The sequence below is a fragment of the Mustela erminea genome, chromosome 1 (genome assembly GCF_009829155.1).
Source record: "Mustela erminea isolate mMusErm1 chromosome 1, mMusErm1.Pri, whole genome shotgun sequence".
NCBI classification, from domain to species: Eukaryota; Metazoa; Chordata; class Mammalia; order Carnivora; family Mustelidae; genus Mustela; species Mustela erminea.
Window position 1 is genome coordinate 62932880 of NC_045614.1, and position 16541 is coordinate 62949420.

Below are 16541 nucleotides of genomic sequence, written 5' to 3' on the forward strand. Positions count from 1 at the left end.
TACCACTGGATAACTGAACAAGTTAACTAGTTTTCCACACTCCAGATGCAACTTATTTATCCCCATCTCCATGCCTCTGTAGAAGCCATTCACTCTGCTTTCTATGTATTAATCCATACTGGCCCCTCCTTTGAAAGCCCAACTGGTAACTCACCCAACTTCAGGAAGCTCCATGGAAAACACACTTAGATTCAAACTTCAGCCCCACTGCCCTTAGCAGAGTTAAGTCTTCATGTCCTGCCTGTGTGCCGGGGGCACATAAATGCTCAATAAATGTCACTATTGTTCATTTCCTCACCCTTTATCTTTTTGTTAGATGTTTAAACTGTTAAAAGACATTGCTGTGTCTCAAATATTTGGCATAAGGCAGGTTTATAATGCTTTTAAGGTACCTAAATCTTAACCAAAACACATGAGGAAAAATTACCCTCACCAACTCCCCATCTATACCCATTCCATTCAAATTGGGTTTCTCACTATCATAATCATTGGTATGACCACAGACTAAACATTCTCTGGTACAAATACTCAGCCTTGAAGAAAACTGAATTGTAAACACTAAAAAAGGAAAAATGAGCAATCATTACATTTTTTTTTTAAAGATTTTATTTATTTGACAGAAAGAAATCACAAGTAGGCAGAGAGGCAGGAAGGGAAGCAGGCTCCCTGCTGAGCAGAGAGCCCCATGCGGGACTCGATCCCAGGACCCTGAGATCATGACCTGAGCCAAAGGCAGCGGCTTAACCCACTGAGCCACCCAGGCGCCCCAATATCATGACCTGAGCCGAAGGCAGAGGCTTTAACCCACTGAGCCACCCAGGTGCCCCAATCATTACATTTTTTCCTCCTTTCTCTCGTCCTCTTCCTACATTTTGATAAAATGTAGGCAAAAGGGAAAACAGGGAAAGAAAAAGTGCCCTATGTACTGCACAGTATATTAAGAAAAATAACTTTAAGCACAATGCTTCAGGTAAAATGCAACACGCTTTCAATATTTGGGAGGAAATACTACTTAAACATTCTCAGGGAGAGCATTCAGTTTGGAGAATGAGGTATTAACTTTAGTAAGACCATATGACAGTCTGTAAGAGAGCTAATTAGGGGCACCTGGGTGGCTCAGTGGGTTGAGCCTCTGCCTTCGCCTCAGGTCATGATCTCAGGGTCCTGGGTTCTCTGCTCAGCAGGGAGCCTGCTAACCGCCCCCCCCCATCTCTCTCTGCCTGTCTCTCTGCCTACTTGTGATCTGTCAAATAAATAAATAAAATCTTTAAAAAAAAAAAGAGCTAATTAGGTCATCTAAGTTAAGTACATGGCAATTTAACACCTGGGGCTTTAAAACTTAAATATCTAAGTGGAAAAAATCAAAGAGAAAAACACTCTACAAAAGGATATATGTGTGTTAACGTTTTCTGAAAAAATCCACAGGAACGATTAAGAGTAGTTAACAGAGATAGAGTGAGAGGAGGAGCTTATCATCAGCAGAAGACAAAAATACACAGTATTCTGTCCTTAAATATCCATTTTCCCCAATTTACAAGTCATACTATTATGTATATTACTAGAAGAAATAATTTCCATTTCTATCATCTGTAGAGACCGCTTTTAGGCAAACAAGCTTGAGCAATGGAATGTAGAAAGGGCCCACAGTGACCCACAAGCCCCTGGGCGACCCACATCAAAATACCCATAGGCTCTAAGTAACCATGGTCTACTTATATCCATCTCTCTGTCTCTCACTGTGTCTCTGTATGTGTGTGTGTGTGTGTGTGTGTGTGTGAATCTCTACCCCTCCGTCCTTGCCCGTCTCCCTTGTCCCTCTATCTTGCTTCTCCTTTGTGGTATATTCAATAAACTTCTGTCTCCTTTATTATGTCTTGGGTGAATCCTTTCACTGCACTGCTGGCTTCTACCTGGTTGTCATACCACATTTGGGGGCCCCATCAGAGTGAGACCAAGAGATACCACATCATCTTAAAATGAAATATTCAAATCCTCCAGAAGATACCTGGATTTCTAGGAAATTTCAGAAATTTCTTTCTAGGAAAGAAAAAAAGTTTGGTAATGATTTTGAAATCATTTTCAAGTTACAAGTCAACTTACATGAACACCAGAATATGGGAATGAAAAAAGACTAAGAACTGAGAATTACCTTTGTTTATATGGTCTAACAGTAGTGAAATATCCAAAAAAGTCAGTCTCAAACATCACAGTCATTTAAATTTACCCTCTGTAATTATCATTTATTTCAGTGTTAAAAGTTATTTCATTAATTACTACTTACTGTTCTTATATATTCCCTCAAATATTTCAGAATAAAAATTAACACACAAGCTACAGTAACTAACACTTTGTAATACGAAGTTTTCAATTTTAAAACTCTCTTCACAAAACCACAGCAAGATAACACTTCATGGCTATAATCAAAAAGACAATAACAAGTGTTGGTAAGGATGTAGAGAAACCTCCTATACTGCTGGTAGGACTGTACAGTAACGTACTAGCTTCAGAAAAGAGTCTGGCAGGTTCTCAAAATGTTAAGCATAGATTACCACACAATCTAGCACTTCAACTCCTATGTATATACTCAAGAAAACAAAAAACAAATACTTTCACACAGTTGTTTACTGCAGTATTACTCATAAAAGCCAAAAAGTGGAAACAACCCAAATTTCCAACTGAGGAACAGATATGGTATATCCATACAATGATACCATTCGGCAATAAAAAGAACTGAGTACTGACACACGCTACAACATGGATGACCCAAGAAAACACGCTAAGTAAATATGCCAGACACAAAAGGCAAAAGAAAAAAAATTAAAGTTCCTTACAACTTACAGCCCTACTTGAGACAGGCTGACGGACCTTCCTCAAGGATCTTATTCGCTGCTTCAATGTTGCTAATACTTTGCTACGGCAAAAGGCAACCTTAGCTTGACATTAGCCAGACCTCTAGGATCCTGTAAAAATCCCTTTAGAAACTACCTTTATCTCTACCCCCAAGATATACGTTAGCAATCATCTTTCAAGCATATGGCCCACTGATACACATCTGAAGAGTCTTATGACTAAAGTTTCACTGGACAGTAGTAAATGACCTTTTCCTAACAAAGCTAGCCCCTCAAGGTCTTGGAAACCTTGGTTCCAAATTCTTTAGGGATATGCTATCCCTAACTCCCTTCCAACTTGAAACTATATAATCAGTCACGCCTCACAATTCCAGTGCATCTCTTTCTGCCCAGAGGTCCCGTCCCCATGCTTTAATAAAACCACACTTTTTTGGCAATGAAGAAGTCTCAAGAATTCTTTCTTGACCGTTTGCCCCCAGACCCCAACATTTCATATTAGTGTGATTCTATTTATGTAGAATATCCAGAATAGACAAATCCATATCTGCAGAAAATAGATTAGAGGTTGCCAGAAACTAGAGGAAGGGGGAAATAGGGAGTACAGCTAATGGATATGGAGTTTCAAGAGCTATGAAAATGTTCTGGAATTAGACAGTGGTGATGGTTGCGTAACTCTATGAATACACAACTTCACACTTCAAAGGGGCAAATTTCATAGTATGTACACTATATCTCAATAAAGCTGTTACTAAAAAATCTCTTTAAGTATAAAATCAGATTTCTAATAATATAAATGTGCTACAGATATTAAAATTTGAAAACAACTTACATATACAATTGTATAATTCAACAGAATTTGTTATACCAAAATCCATTTGAAAGTCCCTGACCAAAGCTATACACATCCATAGTCAACACTGACACAGATAAACCCAAATTACATCTATAACAAACTAAGCAAAACTATGCACAAAGTTCATGACATGCAAAATCCAAATAAAATCCAATATTCAAGAACACATGTGTATTCAATGACATTATCCAATAGTGTACTTGAACTATTTTGACAAAAGCTTAGAACTACTAACATATTCCTTGATAAGAAGGTTCCAACAGGCTTCTATTGAAATAGTTTGCAGTCTGCTTCTTCACTGAACTCCCTTTGTTTTGCACATGAGTATGCGACAGAATTAGGCAGTACAGTAACTATTCTCCCACTCCCATCCTTTCCTTTTCAAGTTCTTTCTGCATGGAATCCCTTTAGAACATTTAACAACTCTCTTGCCTTCAATGAGAGGCTACTGCCTCACTCTGGGAAACCCCAGAGGAGGGACGCTAATCATGCAGGTCACGTATCTGTCAGGCTAAGATGAGAGGCATTCTCAAGTCACAGAAGACACAATGAGGCCTCTACAGGGTACCTTCAGTCCTAATAACAGATGTCTTCTAATATGTAAATGTATTCCCTGATGCTTTTTCATTTCATTTTAATTTTTGCAAATGTGCTACCTAGTGGTATTCTTTTAAACTGGCATTAACTCTCAAACCAGTTACTCTACCCCAGGATAATCAAGCATTGATTATTTACTGTGTATTTATACAAAATCTGAAATACTAGCTTTAAATATACTAATGTCATATGATACGTAAACAAATACCATGCTGGCATTAAAAATACAGACATAGCAATTTGGGGGGTTCACTTGTTATTAATTCCTAGTCATTATTAAACACAGAATTAATTTCATTAATAATGAAACACTAAACCGAGGTATTATCAATCATAATTGTCTACACGCTAAAATACCTTTCTTTTACACAAAGAATCACTCATTTAATAAATCTCCCTGGAGGCAAGATGTGATTTAATAAAAGGCCAAAAGACAAAGCCATAAGCATTTCCCACATTTAATGATAAAAAGAGACTTGCAGGCTCTACTTCCACCATGCTAACAATAAATCACTTTCATTAACCTTCATATTATTTTCCCCAAATACCAAAACATTATTCAGCAATTGAAAAATATTCTGAAGTTCTAACATAAAGTCTTATGGTAATGCAGTAAAAACTCAATACCACTAATTCAGAACAGTTAATGATGTTCTATCTTCATTAGAAAAAAATTTACTCACAGAAAATATCAATAATGTAGATAAGAGGTTAGTGAAGAATACCTTTAAAATGTCTTTATAATCATTTTAACTATTCACCAATTCTTTTTTTAAAGATTTTATTTATTTATTTGACAGAGAGAAATCACAAGTAGATGGAGAGGCAGGCAGAGAGAGAGAGGGAAGCAGGCTCCCTGCTGAGCAGAGAGCCCGATGCAGGACTCGATCCCAGGACCCTGAGATCATGACCTGAGCCGAAGGCAGCGGCTTAACCCACTGAGCCACCCAGGTGCCCCTATTCACCAATTTTTTAAAAGACTTTGAAAACACAGGATTAGAGATACAAATTTTGGGGCCCCTGGCTGGCTCAGTTGGTAGAGCACGGAACTGTTAATCTCAGGGTCCTGAGTTCAAGTTCCAAGTTAGCTGTGGAACCTACTTAAAATAGAAATAAATTATTTTTTAAAAAGAGAGAGATACAAATTTTTAAAATACTCGACTCTTTAAAGCATGTTCCTTTATGAGAAAATTTTAAACTACCATTCAAGGGGGCCTTGGCGGCTCAATTGGTTAAGCAGCTGCCTTTGGCTCAGGTCATTATCCTAGAGTCCTGGGATTGAGTCCTGCATTGGGCTTCTTGCTCAGTGGGGAGCCTGCTTCTCCCTCTGACTCTGCGTGCCACTCTGTCTGCTTGTGCTCTCTCTGACAAATAAATAATTAAATCTTAAAACAAAAATGAAAACAAAACAAAACAAAAAACTACAAGTCAATTTACAGAGTTTCAACCATCATTTTTCTTAGAGTGAAAAGAGTCAAACAGAAAATACCAGCATGCATAGCACATAGTAAAAGTAAATGGTATTTTGTATTAACTTTTTACTTCAGTATAAATACACATGCAACTGTAAAAGAGATCTCTTAGGAACGTTTTAGTTAAAAGTGTAAAAGCTACTGCTCTAATGCCCTATACTAAGCATGGGACTAATATTAAGAATAATATAATGGAAAATGTAAATCAGTTTCCAATAATACACCCTAATTCAGACTTTCAATACTTTACACAGTTTTGTATCCTCCCTGCATCGCTCCCTACCTCCCCATTTCTTCTACTCTTGTCATCTCCTAGTGAGCTCTTTTTTTTTTTTTTAAAGATTTTATTCATTTGAGGGAGAGTGAGTGAGAGAGAGAGAGCACGCGCACAAGCAGACTGGGGGTGGGACAGGCAGAGGGAGAAACAGACTCCCCACTGAGCAGGGAACTGGATGTGGGACTTGATCCCAGCACCCTGGGACCGTGACCTGAGCCAAAGGCAGATGCTTAATCCACTGAGCCACCCAAGCACCCCGCCTAGTGAGCTCTTAAACTGTAGTCTTAACATACATTACATACAGAATGGACTAAGTATACAAAAATATGAATGACCTTTCTCCTAAAACTCTTCAAATTGGGTAATTTAATCTCTCAAGACAGAAAAGGAGATGCCCAAAGGCATGAGGAGGACTAAAAAAATTTTTAGTATCTGGCCACTTTAGAAGACCCAGAAATTTAAGAAAGAAAGTTAAAAATGGATATTATTCCTAAGCATGAGGAAAAAATAAATAAATTAATTTCCTCCAAATTTTGGCCAGCCATCATTACAACAGATACATATTCTAAAGATTTTGTGTTCTTTTCTACTTTATTTTTTAATTTTTTTAAAGTGTTCTTTAGTAAGGTTTTGCATTCAATTAAAAAGCTAGGCCAGGGGCGCCTAGGTGGCTCAGTGGGTTAAAGCCTCTGCCTTCAGCTCAGGTCATGGTCCCAGGGTCCTGGGACCAAGCCCCGCATCAGGCTCTCTGCTCAGCGGGGAGCCTGCTTCCTCCTCTCTCTCTGCCTGCCTCTGTGCCTACTTGTGATCTCTGTCAAATAAATAAATAAATCTTTAAAAAAAAAAAAAAAAAAGGCCAGGCCAGACTCTTCATTCTGAAAGATGATTAAGGCACTGTCACCTGATTCAAGGAAAATACAAGGAAATTACAATTTTGAAAACCCTTTTCTCTTATCAGCATCATGTTGAAAATTAAAGCTCCTAGAACTGGTAAAACAGCTGTAAGAATAGTCATCATGAAAATCATGCTATTCTCTCCATACAAAGATGAAAATAAGACACACTGCCATATGCTTTGAGTAATTATTCACACAGCATGATGGTTTTGTAATGAATCATCTCTGTCCCCTGTTCACTCTGGTAATTTCCCATCTCAACTGATGGTAACTCCATCCTTCCGGATGCTCCAGCCAAAACGCTTAGAATCTTTTCACATCTAAACCAATGGCAACTCTCTAACTCCAAAATATATTAGATCCAGCATCTGATTACTTGTCACCACCTCCAATACTACCCCTCTCCACTGGATAAATTCTCCTTCCACCCCTGCACCCTTACAAAACTATTCTCTACATAGAAGCCTGAGTTATCCTTCTGAAACACAGTTATTTTAATCCCCTGCTCAAAACCCTGTAATGATTTTCATTCTTACTCAAAGCAAAAGCCAGGTACCCATAATGACTTCTACGGCTTCACCCCATCTGATGGTCAGGACCACACAACCGTACCGCCTTACTCTTCTGGTCTCTTCCCATCTGCCTCCACACCTCGTTGCACTCTGCTCCAGCCACTCTTGCCTCCTATTCCTTAGTCACATGAGCATGCTTCTATTCCACTTCAGGCGTTCACTTCTGCTGCTCCCTCTGCCTGGAGCAAGCCGCCTGCAGATAACCACAATACTCACTTCTCCAATTCCTTCAGGTCTTTTGTCAAATGTCATCTGCTCAGTGAGACTTCCCGGACTTTTTAATCTCACCTCTAGGGGCAACTGGGTGGCTCCATGGGTTGGGTTTCTGACTCTTAATTTGGGTTCAGGGTCCTGCGATGAAGCCCTGGTTGGGCTTTGCACTCAGTGCGGAGTCTGCTTGAGACTCTCTCTCACTTTGCCCCTCCCACCGCTCTCTCTCTCTAAAATAAACAAATCTTTAAAACAAAACAAAACAAAAACTCACCTCTACCCCTAGCAGTCTCCAACCCCTTTCCCTGCTTGATTTTTGTCCTTTATCCCCACTAGATTCTAAACTCCATAAAAAAGGGATTTACGTCTGCTGTATCCCAAAGGGATTTCGCTGCTGTATCCCAAGCATCCAGAACAGTACCTGGCACACAACATAAGTTCAATAAATACTTGCTGACTAGATGAACTGGCCAAGCAGTGACATAGATTTTCAAGGAAAAAATTACTCATTTAAGGTAGAGCAAACACAAAAGTGGCCCAGTCTTCATGGGCATGAGCTCATTATTACCATCATGAGCATTAACACCGATCAAACACTTATTCTGCGTGCCAAGTACTATGCTGAAAACTTTCTTTACTTGCATTTCAATTTTTTCATCTAATACAATAATAATAATTATTATAAAAATAAGACTTAGGTCATAAACTAGTAAGAGGAAGAGTTGGGTCTAGAAACCAGAAATACATGATGACTCAATACCATGCTCTTAACTGGTAAGCAACTGCCTGCTTAGATTAAAGCTAACATTTATTAACTGTTTACTATGGTTAAATTATTTACTCGTAATGTATTATTTAACTATTTTAATTTAAAAAAACACCAAAGCCAACATTTTAGTTGCCTATCCAACATACAATTTTTCCTTCTTTAATAAGAGAAACTTAACCTATTCTGTTTGAAGTAATAATGTGCCCAGCAAGCTTTATTTCATAGCCTACCTTGCAAATGACCAAGTTACATGGTTCTGGCCAATAAACTAGAAATGGAAGTCACTGGGTAAGGCTTCCAGTAAAGAAAGTTCTTTGCAAGGGAGCCAACTCAGTCATCACATGCCTTTGTCTTTTTGCCATATTCTTCCAGCCTGGAACACAAGAATGAGGCTAGGAGTACAACTATGCTGCAACTATGAGAATGAGAGTTATGTGCTAAGTGCAGTGGAGTAGAAACTAGGGGCCTGCGTGCTTAATTAGGGCACAGAGGCTGCCACTCCAGTTACAGAAGGGGAAAAAGGTACTTTATTAAGCCACTATTATATGTTATCCATCACATGCAGCCAATGCAAGCCCTACCTGATACAGCCCTATAAACTTGTTGGCCCAACGCTGACCTTTACTGATAATATCACCAGAGTGAAGTCTCCCAACACGGGGAGAAAATACACTAAGCATTAAGCATCATTTTATTGATAGAGCATGTCTTTCACATTTATGGAGCCTCGAGGTGAGATCCTGGAATCTGACAACCTGGAATTGACAACCATTACTTTCAGACATCAAAATGTGTGGCTAGTGAATAAAGAAAATAAAAAAGGAGAGAGGAAGGCAGAGAATAAAGTTAATGGGGGCACCTGGGTGGTTCAGTCGGTTAAAGCCTCTGCCTTCAGCTCGGGTCATGATCCCAGGGTCCTGGGATTGAGCCCCACATTGGGCTCTCTGCTTGGCAGGCAGCCTGCTTCCCCCTCTCTCAATGCCTGCCTCTCTGCCTACTTGTGATCTCTGTCGAATAAATAAATAAAATCTTAAAAAAAAAAATAAAGCTAATGAGTTGCCCTCACCAAATATCAAAGCTAGGTAAATCATACCTTATTAAAAACAGATCTTAATGAATAATTTTCTAAATCCAATCCAAGGTAAACAGTGAATACTTAAGCAGATTTTTCAAAATGTAGAAAAATAAAAGGCACATGGCACAGCCACTGCCAGACTGTTTTTTCTATCTGCCATCATACCATATTGTTGACAATATCACAGGTGGCAGGGTCTTATAAAGCTATACTATCATGTCCACTGTAAATCCTGAAATCCATCTAAACTTTAATAAAGATCTAGGGAAAAAAAGATGCAGTGATGTTCCAATAAGCATTACAACAAATCACACAGTATTTCATATTTCACGGTAATATCAAAAATTACAAAACATAAGGAGGAGAAAAAAGAGATAACAAAAACCATTATGTTAAGGAACGTTCAGTGTGGGGGCGCCTGGGTGGCTCAGTGGGTTAAGCCTCTGCCTTTGGCTCAGGTCATTGTCTCAGGGTCCTGGGATCGAGCCCCCATCAGTCTCTCTGCTTAGCAGGGAGCCCGCTTCCCCCTCCTGCCTGCCTCTGTGCCTACTTGGGATCTCTCTCTCTCTCTATCAAATAAATAAATAAAATCTTAAAGAAAAAAAAAAGAGGGGCGCCTGGGTGGCTCAGTGGGTTAAAGCCTCTGTCTTCAGCTCAGGTCATGATCCCAGGGTCCTGGGATGGAGCCCCACATCAGGCTCACTGCTCAGGGAGAAGCCTGCTTCCTCCTCTCTCTGCCTGTCTCTCCACCTACTTGTGGTATCTCTTTCTGTCAAATAAATAAATAAAATTTTTTAAAAAAGAAGTATTCAATGCAAACTAAACATTTTCTGTACAAAATTATGCTTCATCTACATAACAGCCTCAATAATTTAAGTCCATTATCTCGATTTTATAGACAAAAAGCTGACACTAAAATCAGTTATATAAATTGCCCAAGATCACATAGGTAACAAAAAGGTAAAGCCAGGATTTGAATCTAGGTCAGCACAACCTTAAGACCATACTCTTCCAGCTGCTTCAAAATATGTCAAATATAGTACAACACCTGGTCAGAAATTCTAATACTATAATAATGGTTAGGAAGGAGCTCAAAAACACTGAAAAGGTGAGTAAGCGATACTGACAATACTACTAACACCTTTTATAAGTAATCATACTAAAGAACTTCAAATCTTGCCAAAGTATGCTTAAGATGATACAATTCTTTAAAAGGAAATCCTTTGAATTCCCAATTTGTATGCTTTTCTAGGAAGGGAATTTTTCTTTTCACTACAGGATTTTCCCAAAAAGAGAGAACACGAAACAGAATGTGAGAAGCAAGTAACCCTACAAATATATACATATTTTTTAAGATTTAGGGATAGGGATGCCTGGGTGGCTCAGTTGTTAAGCATCTACCTTCGGCTCAGATCATGACCCCACTGTCCTGCTCAGCAGAAAACCTGCTTCTCCCTCTCCCACTACCCCTGCTTATGTTCCCTCTCTCGCTGTGTCTCTTTCTTTCAAATAAACAAAAAAAATCTTAAAACAAAAAAAATTATTCAGGATGCCTGGGTGGCTCAGTCAGTTAAACATCTGCCCTCAGTTCAGGTCATGATCCCATGACCCATTATCCCAGGGTCCTGGGACAAAGTACCATACCATGTCAGGCTCCCTGCTAAAGGGAGTCTGCTTCTCCATCTGCCTCTCACCCCAGACTAGTGCTCTCACTCAATCTCTCTCTCTCTCTCTCAAATAAATAAATAAAATTAAAAAAAAAAAGACTTATTTATTTGAGAAAGACAGCAGGGTAGGGGGGTGGGGGGTGTCACCTGAAAAAGACAGAAACCCAAGCAGACTCTGCTCTGAGTATGGAACCTGAAGAGGTGCTCAATCCCATGACCCTGATATCAGACCTGAGCAGAAACCAAAAGTCATACACCCAACCGACTATGTCACCCAGGTGCACCAACCCTACAAATATTACAGGCTAAGTAGAAAGTGTAAAAAAAAAAAATTACATTTCAAATAAATGCACATGCTTTGATCAGAAAGGAGGCATCATTTAACCACTGCCTTAAAATACAATTCTTTGAAAAGAGAAAATTCAAATGATCCCCAAATGTTTTTTTTCTGAATGCCAATCACGTGTTTCCTGAAAAAATTACGTGTAATCTGAAGAAATCACAAAGATTCATTTTGAAGATTATAGCTTATTTCAAAATACTATTCCAAACATTTATTCCAAACATTTCAGCACAGAAGCAAACAGAATAAGTACACGACTTTGGGGTGACTGAGCGGCTCAGTCGATTAAGCGGCTGCCTTCAACTCAGGTCATGATCCCAGGGTCCTGCGATCGAGCCCCACGTGCAGCTCCCTTCTCAGCAGAGAGCCTACTTATCCCTCTCCCTCTGCCTGCTGTTCTGTCAAATAAATTAACTTACTAATTAAAAAAAAAACACCTGCTTGTTGAGGCTATATTATTATAACATTACATATGTAATATAATATTATATTATTTTATATAGTGTATATATTGTATATCATGATATAATACATTATCTATAATAATAAATAATAAGCTACAGTTCAAGGAAAAAAAAATTTTTCCCCTCCCTATTGGGAGCGGAATGGAAGGATATTAGGAACTTTCAGGAACTTACAAATGAGGGGGTGACATTTAAAACTAAAATAGGATACACAAAAGAAAAATTCTACTACATCCAAAAGGGTCACCTTCAAAATATCTGCTCCTATTTGATCTTTCATTGTAAGGATATTTCCCTTAATCCTTCATTCCCTTAATTAATTTTACTTAAACTTTCAGACTATGACTATTATCTTCCATTTTATATACAAAAACCAATCAAATTTCTACATAGAACGAGGATGCTGAATTAGGCAATAGGAGAGTTAGACACAGGTATTAGCTGTGCCAGTAATTAGCTCTATGACTTTAGAAGTTCATTTTACCTTTTTATGCCCCCACTGTCTTCATCTGTGAAACAAGATGGTTCATCTTACCTCACACCATACCTTAAAAAATTAACTCAAAATGTCTTTAAGGTCTAAATGTAAGAGCTAAAACTGTAAGACTTAGGAGATAGCACAGGAAAGAAAATCTTTGTGAAGTTGGATTAGTAAAAATTTCTTAGATACGCCACCAAAAGTACAATCAATAAAGAAAAAGGGATAATTAAAACTTGTCAAAATTCTAAACTCCTTTGCTTTAAAAGACGCTATTAAGAAAATGAAAACACAAGCTACAGACCAGGGGAAGAAATACCTGAAATCATGTATCAGGTGAAGGACTGACAACCAAATGAACACATACACACACAGCCTATAACTCAGTAAGAAAATAACCCAGGGGCAACCCAAGTGGGCAGAACATTTGAATAGACTTTTCACCAAAGCAGATAGATGAAAAGCTAGTAAATAAGCACATGAAGACGCTCACCATCATTAGTTATTAAAGAAATGCAAAACAGAACCACCAGATACCACTTCATACCCACTAGGATGGCTATAATCAAAGACAACAAAGCTGACAAAGATAAATAGGAACCCTCATACATGCCTGGTGGGAATGAAAAATGACAGTCATTTTGAAAAGGTTTATCATTTTCTTAAAAAGTTAAACATAAATTTACCACTGACCCAGAAATTCCACACAAGGAAAAGGAAACATGTTCACATGAAGATCTACTGAGTGAATGCTCATAACAACATTATTCCAAATAGCCAAAAAGCAGAAACAAGCCAATGTTCATCACATGGTATCCAATAAAAAGGAATAATGTACTGGTAACAGGCTATAATATCGATGAATTTCGGAAAACATGGCAAGTCAAAGAAACCACTATAAAGGGTCACATATCATATGATTATATTTACATGAAATATCCAGAAAAGGCAAATCTATAGCAGCAGAAAGTAGTTTTGTGGTTGCCTGTGGCAGGGGGTGGGAACAGGGAGTGACTGCAAATGGACATGAGGCATCTTTTTGGAATGATGGAAATGTTCTAAAATTGGACTGTAGGGATGATTGAACAACTCTGTAAATTTACTAAAAAATTATACAATTGTACACTTATACAGGTGGACTGTGGTATAGAAACTGTAACCCAGTAAAATTGTTTTTACAAATGAAGAAATATTACGCGAGGTGAAAGAAGCCAAACACAAAAGACAATATGTTATTATGATCTCATTTATAGAAAAATGTCCAGAAAAGGCAAACCTATAGAGACAGAAGGATTTGTGGTTGCGTTGGGTTGGGGGGTGGGAACAGGAATTAATTGTAAACAGGCACAAGGATCTTACTGGGTGATGAAAATACTCTAAAACTAGATTATGCTGGCTGGTGCACACCACAGTAAATCTACTAAAAACCACAGAATTTTGTACTTAAAAATAGGTGAATTTTATAGCAGTAAATAATACCTCAGTAAAGTTCCTTTTAAAACTAAGATGGTCAGTTGGGGAGGGTATGTGCTATGGTGAGCGCTATGAAGTATGTAAACCTGGTGATTCACATACCTGTACCCCTGGGGATAAAAATACGTTATATGTTTATAAAAAAAATTAAAAAATTTAAACGAAACAAAAAACCTAAGGTGGTCAAATCATACTGGAGTAACCTTTTAAGCATGGCCCACTTTAAGAATGAGATGAAAACTAACCCAATCCCAGAGGACTAAGACTCTCTTTTGCCCACTTACAGACACCCTATTGGCTTGAGAAGCCCAAATTAATAAGTCTTTAAGCATCTAGAACTCTATGCCACCTTAATGGGTAGGCATAAAAAATGACCACAGAAAGATGTATACCTTCCCAGAAAGGAAGCAAAATTCTCTTCTAAAACAATGATGAGGATCCCCTTTCTTTACTTTTCAGACATCATTTTGAAATCTCTCACTTAATTTCTTTCTTCAGTGTGAAACTGACTGAGGGACCCAGAAGCAATCAATCAAGACAGACACCTAGTGAGCTGTCTTTAGAACCAACCAGTGTATGTCAAATATCCAGAAAGGACACCCACGATGTGGCTTATGGAAAGAGATGTGATTTGTTTCAGATAAAACTTAGCCCAGATTTGTTTTGAAACAAGAGGCAAAAAAAGAAAGAAAGAAAAAAAAAATATATATATATATATATATATACATGAGATAAAGTTTCTCTGAAATATAGCCACGTTGCAATAAACACACCTCTAAGGCAGCTAAAGATCTTTCAGCCAGTCTTTGTTATAAAACTAATTTTAGGACAGGATGCTGATCTAGCAAAGCAGACAATCTCCTTCCTCCAATACAGAGGGGTCTGCTCATGTCAGTGAGATTGAGCTTCTGTGTAGCTAAACCCACCCCCTTTTGATTTCTAAAGTCACTGGATTATTGTTGTCCAACAAATACTCCCCTCATCCCAAGTCCCCACCCTCCCCCCATCACTGTGCCTGAGAATTACAATCCACCTTTGTGCAATTTTTGGTCTCGGCCAACTGGTATTCCTGGACCTCAAATCCACTCCACACAGCAGCCAGATCCCTCAGATGACGTCCTGTCTCTGCCTGAAGCCCTCCAATACACTTAGAATAAAATTCCAAAATCCTTACTAAACTTGATAAGATCCCCTTTCTATCCGTGCCAGTAATCCCTCAGGTCCTGAAACACATCAAGCTCTTTCTCTCTTCAGGACCTTTGCACTTCCTCCTCCCTCAGCAGGGAAAACTCTTCCCTGGAATCCGAAGACGACTCATCCTTCAGCGCTCAACTTAAATGTCAATGCCTCCGAAAAAGAATTTTCCTTGAAATCACACTAACTAGGTCCTCAGGTCACTCTCTATCAGGACATCTTGTTTATTTCCTTCCTAGCACTTGCCAAACCTTGAAATTCTTTTCATTTGTCTGGTTATTCAATGTCTACCTCTCTGACCAGAAAGTCACTCCCAAACAGTGGGAAGATGTGCCTACGTTGTCTCGGTGCCCGGTACCTTCAGCTTCATCCGGAGAGAATCCCCAGCTCCACCCCAGTAATGTTTGGCACTTCGTGAGCACTCAAGTGATCTCACACCCGCGCGGGAATGAACTCAAGCCCCCGTCCCACAATCCCCCAAATAGGTGGCTGTGCCCACAATTCCAACAGCCTATTTCTCACACAGCCTGCTAAAGGCCTGTCCTGTGCCTGCACTTTTCTTCCCCTCTCAAACCCATCTATCGCTCAGGTTCAAGCATCTGGCACTACCTAAATCTCTCACGAGCCGCTCCAACCCCATCCCGCCGGCCTCACAGGCTGGCCGCAAAATCCCCTCCCGGCTTCGCACGCGCTGCACAAACCCAGAGCCTCACCCACGCGCCCTACAAATCCCGGGCCCCACGAGCGCCCACGAGTATCCGTGAGTCCTGGGCTCCCCGCGCTCCCGCGGGCCCCCGCGTTCCCGCGTGTCACCCGCCGCCCAGCGCGGCGCCTCCCCCCTCAGCGGCGCCAGCGCTCACCTATCACCTCCTGCAGCTCGTAATCGTCCCGGTTGATGGACCAGGGCAGGGCGCTCGAGTCCTCGGACATGACGGCTGCACGGCTCGCGATCCTCCCTCAAACTCGCTGACCTCTCGTCTCCTCGCCGCGCCTCTCCCCACCCCCAACCGCCGCCGCCGCCGCCGCCGCCGCTGCCGCCGCCGCGCCCCCACCAACCGCCTCGGGAACAACCACGGGTCGGACGGCGTCTGGGCGCGGGGTCACCGCGCGGCAGAGCGGCGGGGGCTTGAAGCTCCGGCGGACCTCGCCTCCTGCTCCTCGGCGACCGGCACTCCCTGCCCGGCTCAGGTCCCGGCCTCGGCCTCCGCTGCAGCAGCGACAGGGTATTCGCCTGGGCCCAACCCCTCTGTCCCGCCCTCCACCCTAGCCCACGCACGGGCCAAACTTTCCCTTCTCCCTCCACCTGCCGACACGCAGCGCGCTGACGTCACCGCGCCGGGCTGGCCCCGCCT

At 40.4% G+C, this 16541-nt stretch overlaps 1 protein-coding gene across 1 annotated transcript in view; it reads right to left on the reverse strand.

Moving 5' to 3' along the window:
- The window catches only part of OXSR1 (oxidative stress responsive kinase 1), a 100644-nt gene extending 84153 nt beyond the window's left edge, over positions 1–16491 (reverse strand). Inside the window, exon 1 of the mRNA XM_032353105.1 lies at positions 16050–16491. Within this exon, the coding sequence (XP_032208996.1) occupies positions 16050–16119 (70 nt within the window). The 5' untranslated portion in view covers positions 16120–16491. The remainder of the gene's footprint in view (positions 1–16049) is intronic.
- Positions 16492–16541: the final 50 nt, after the last annotated feature.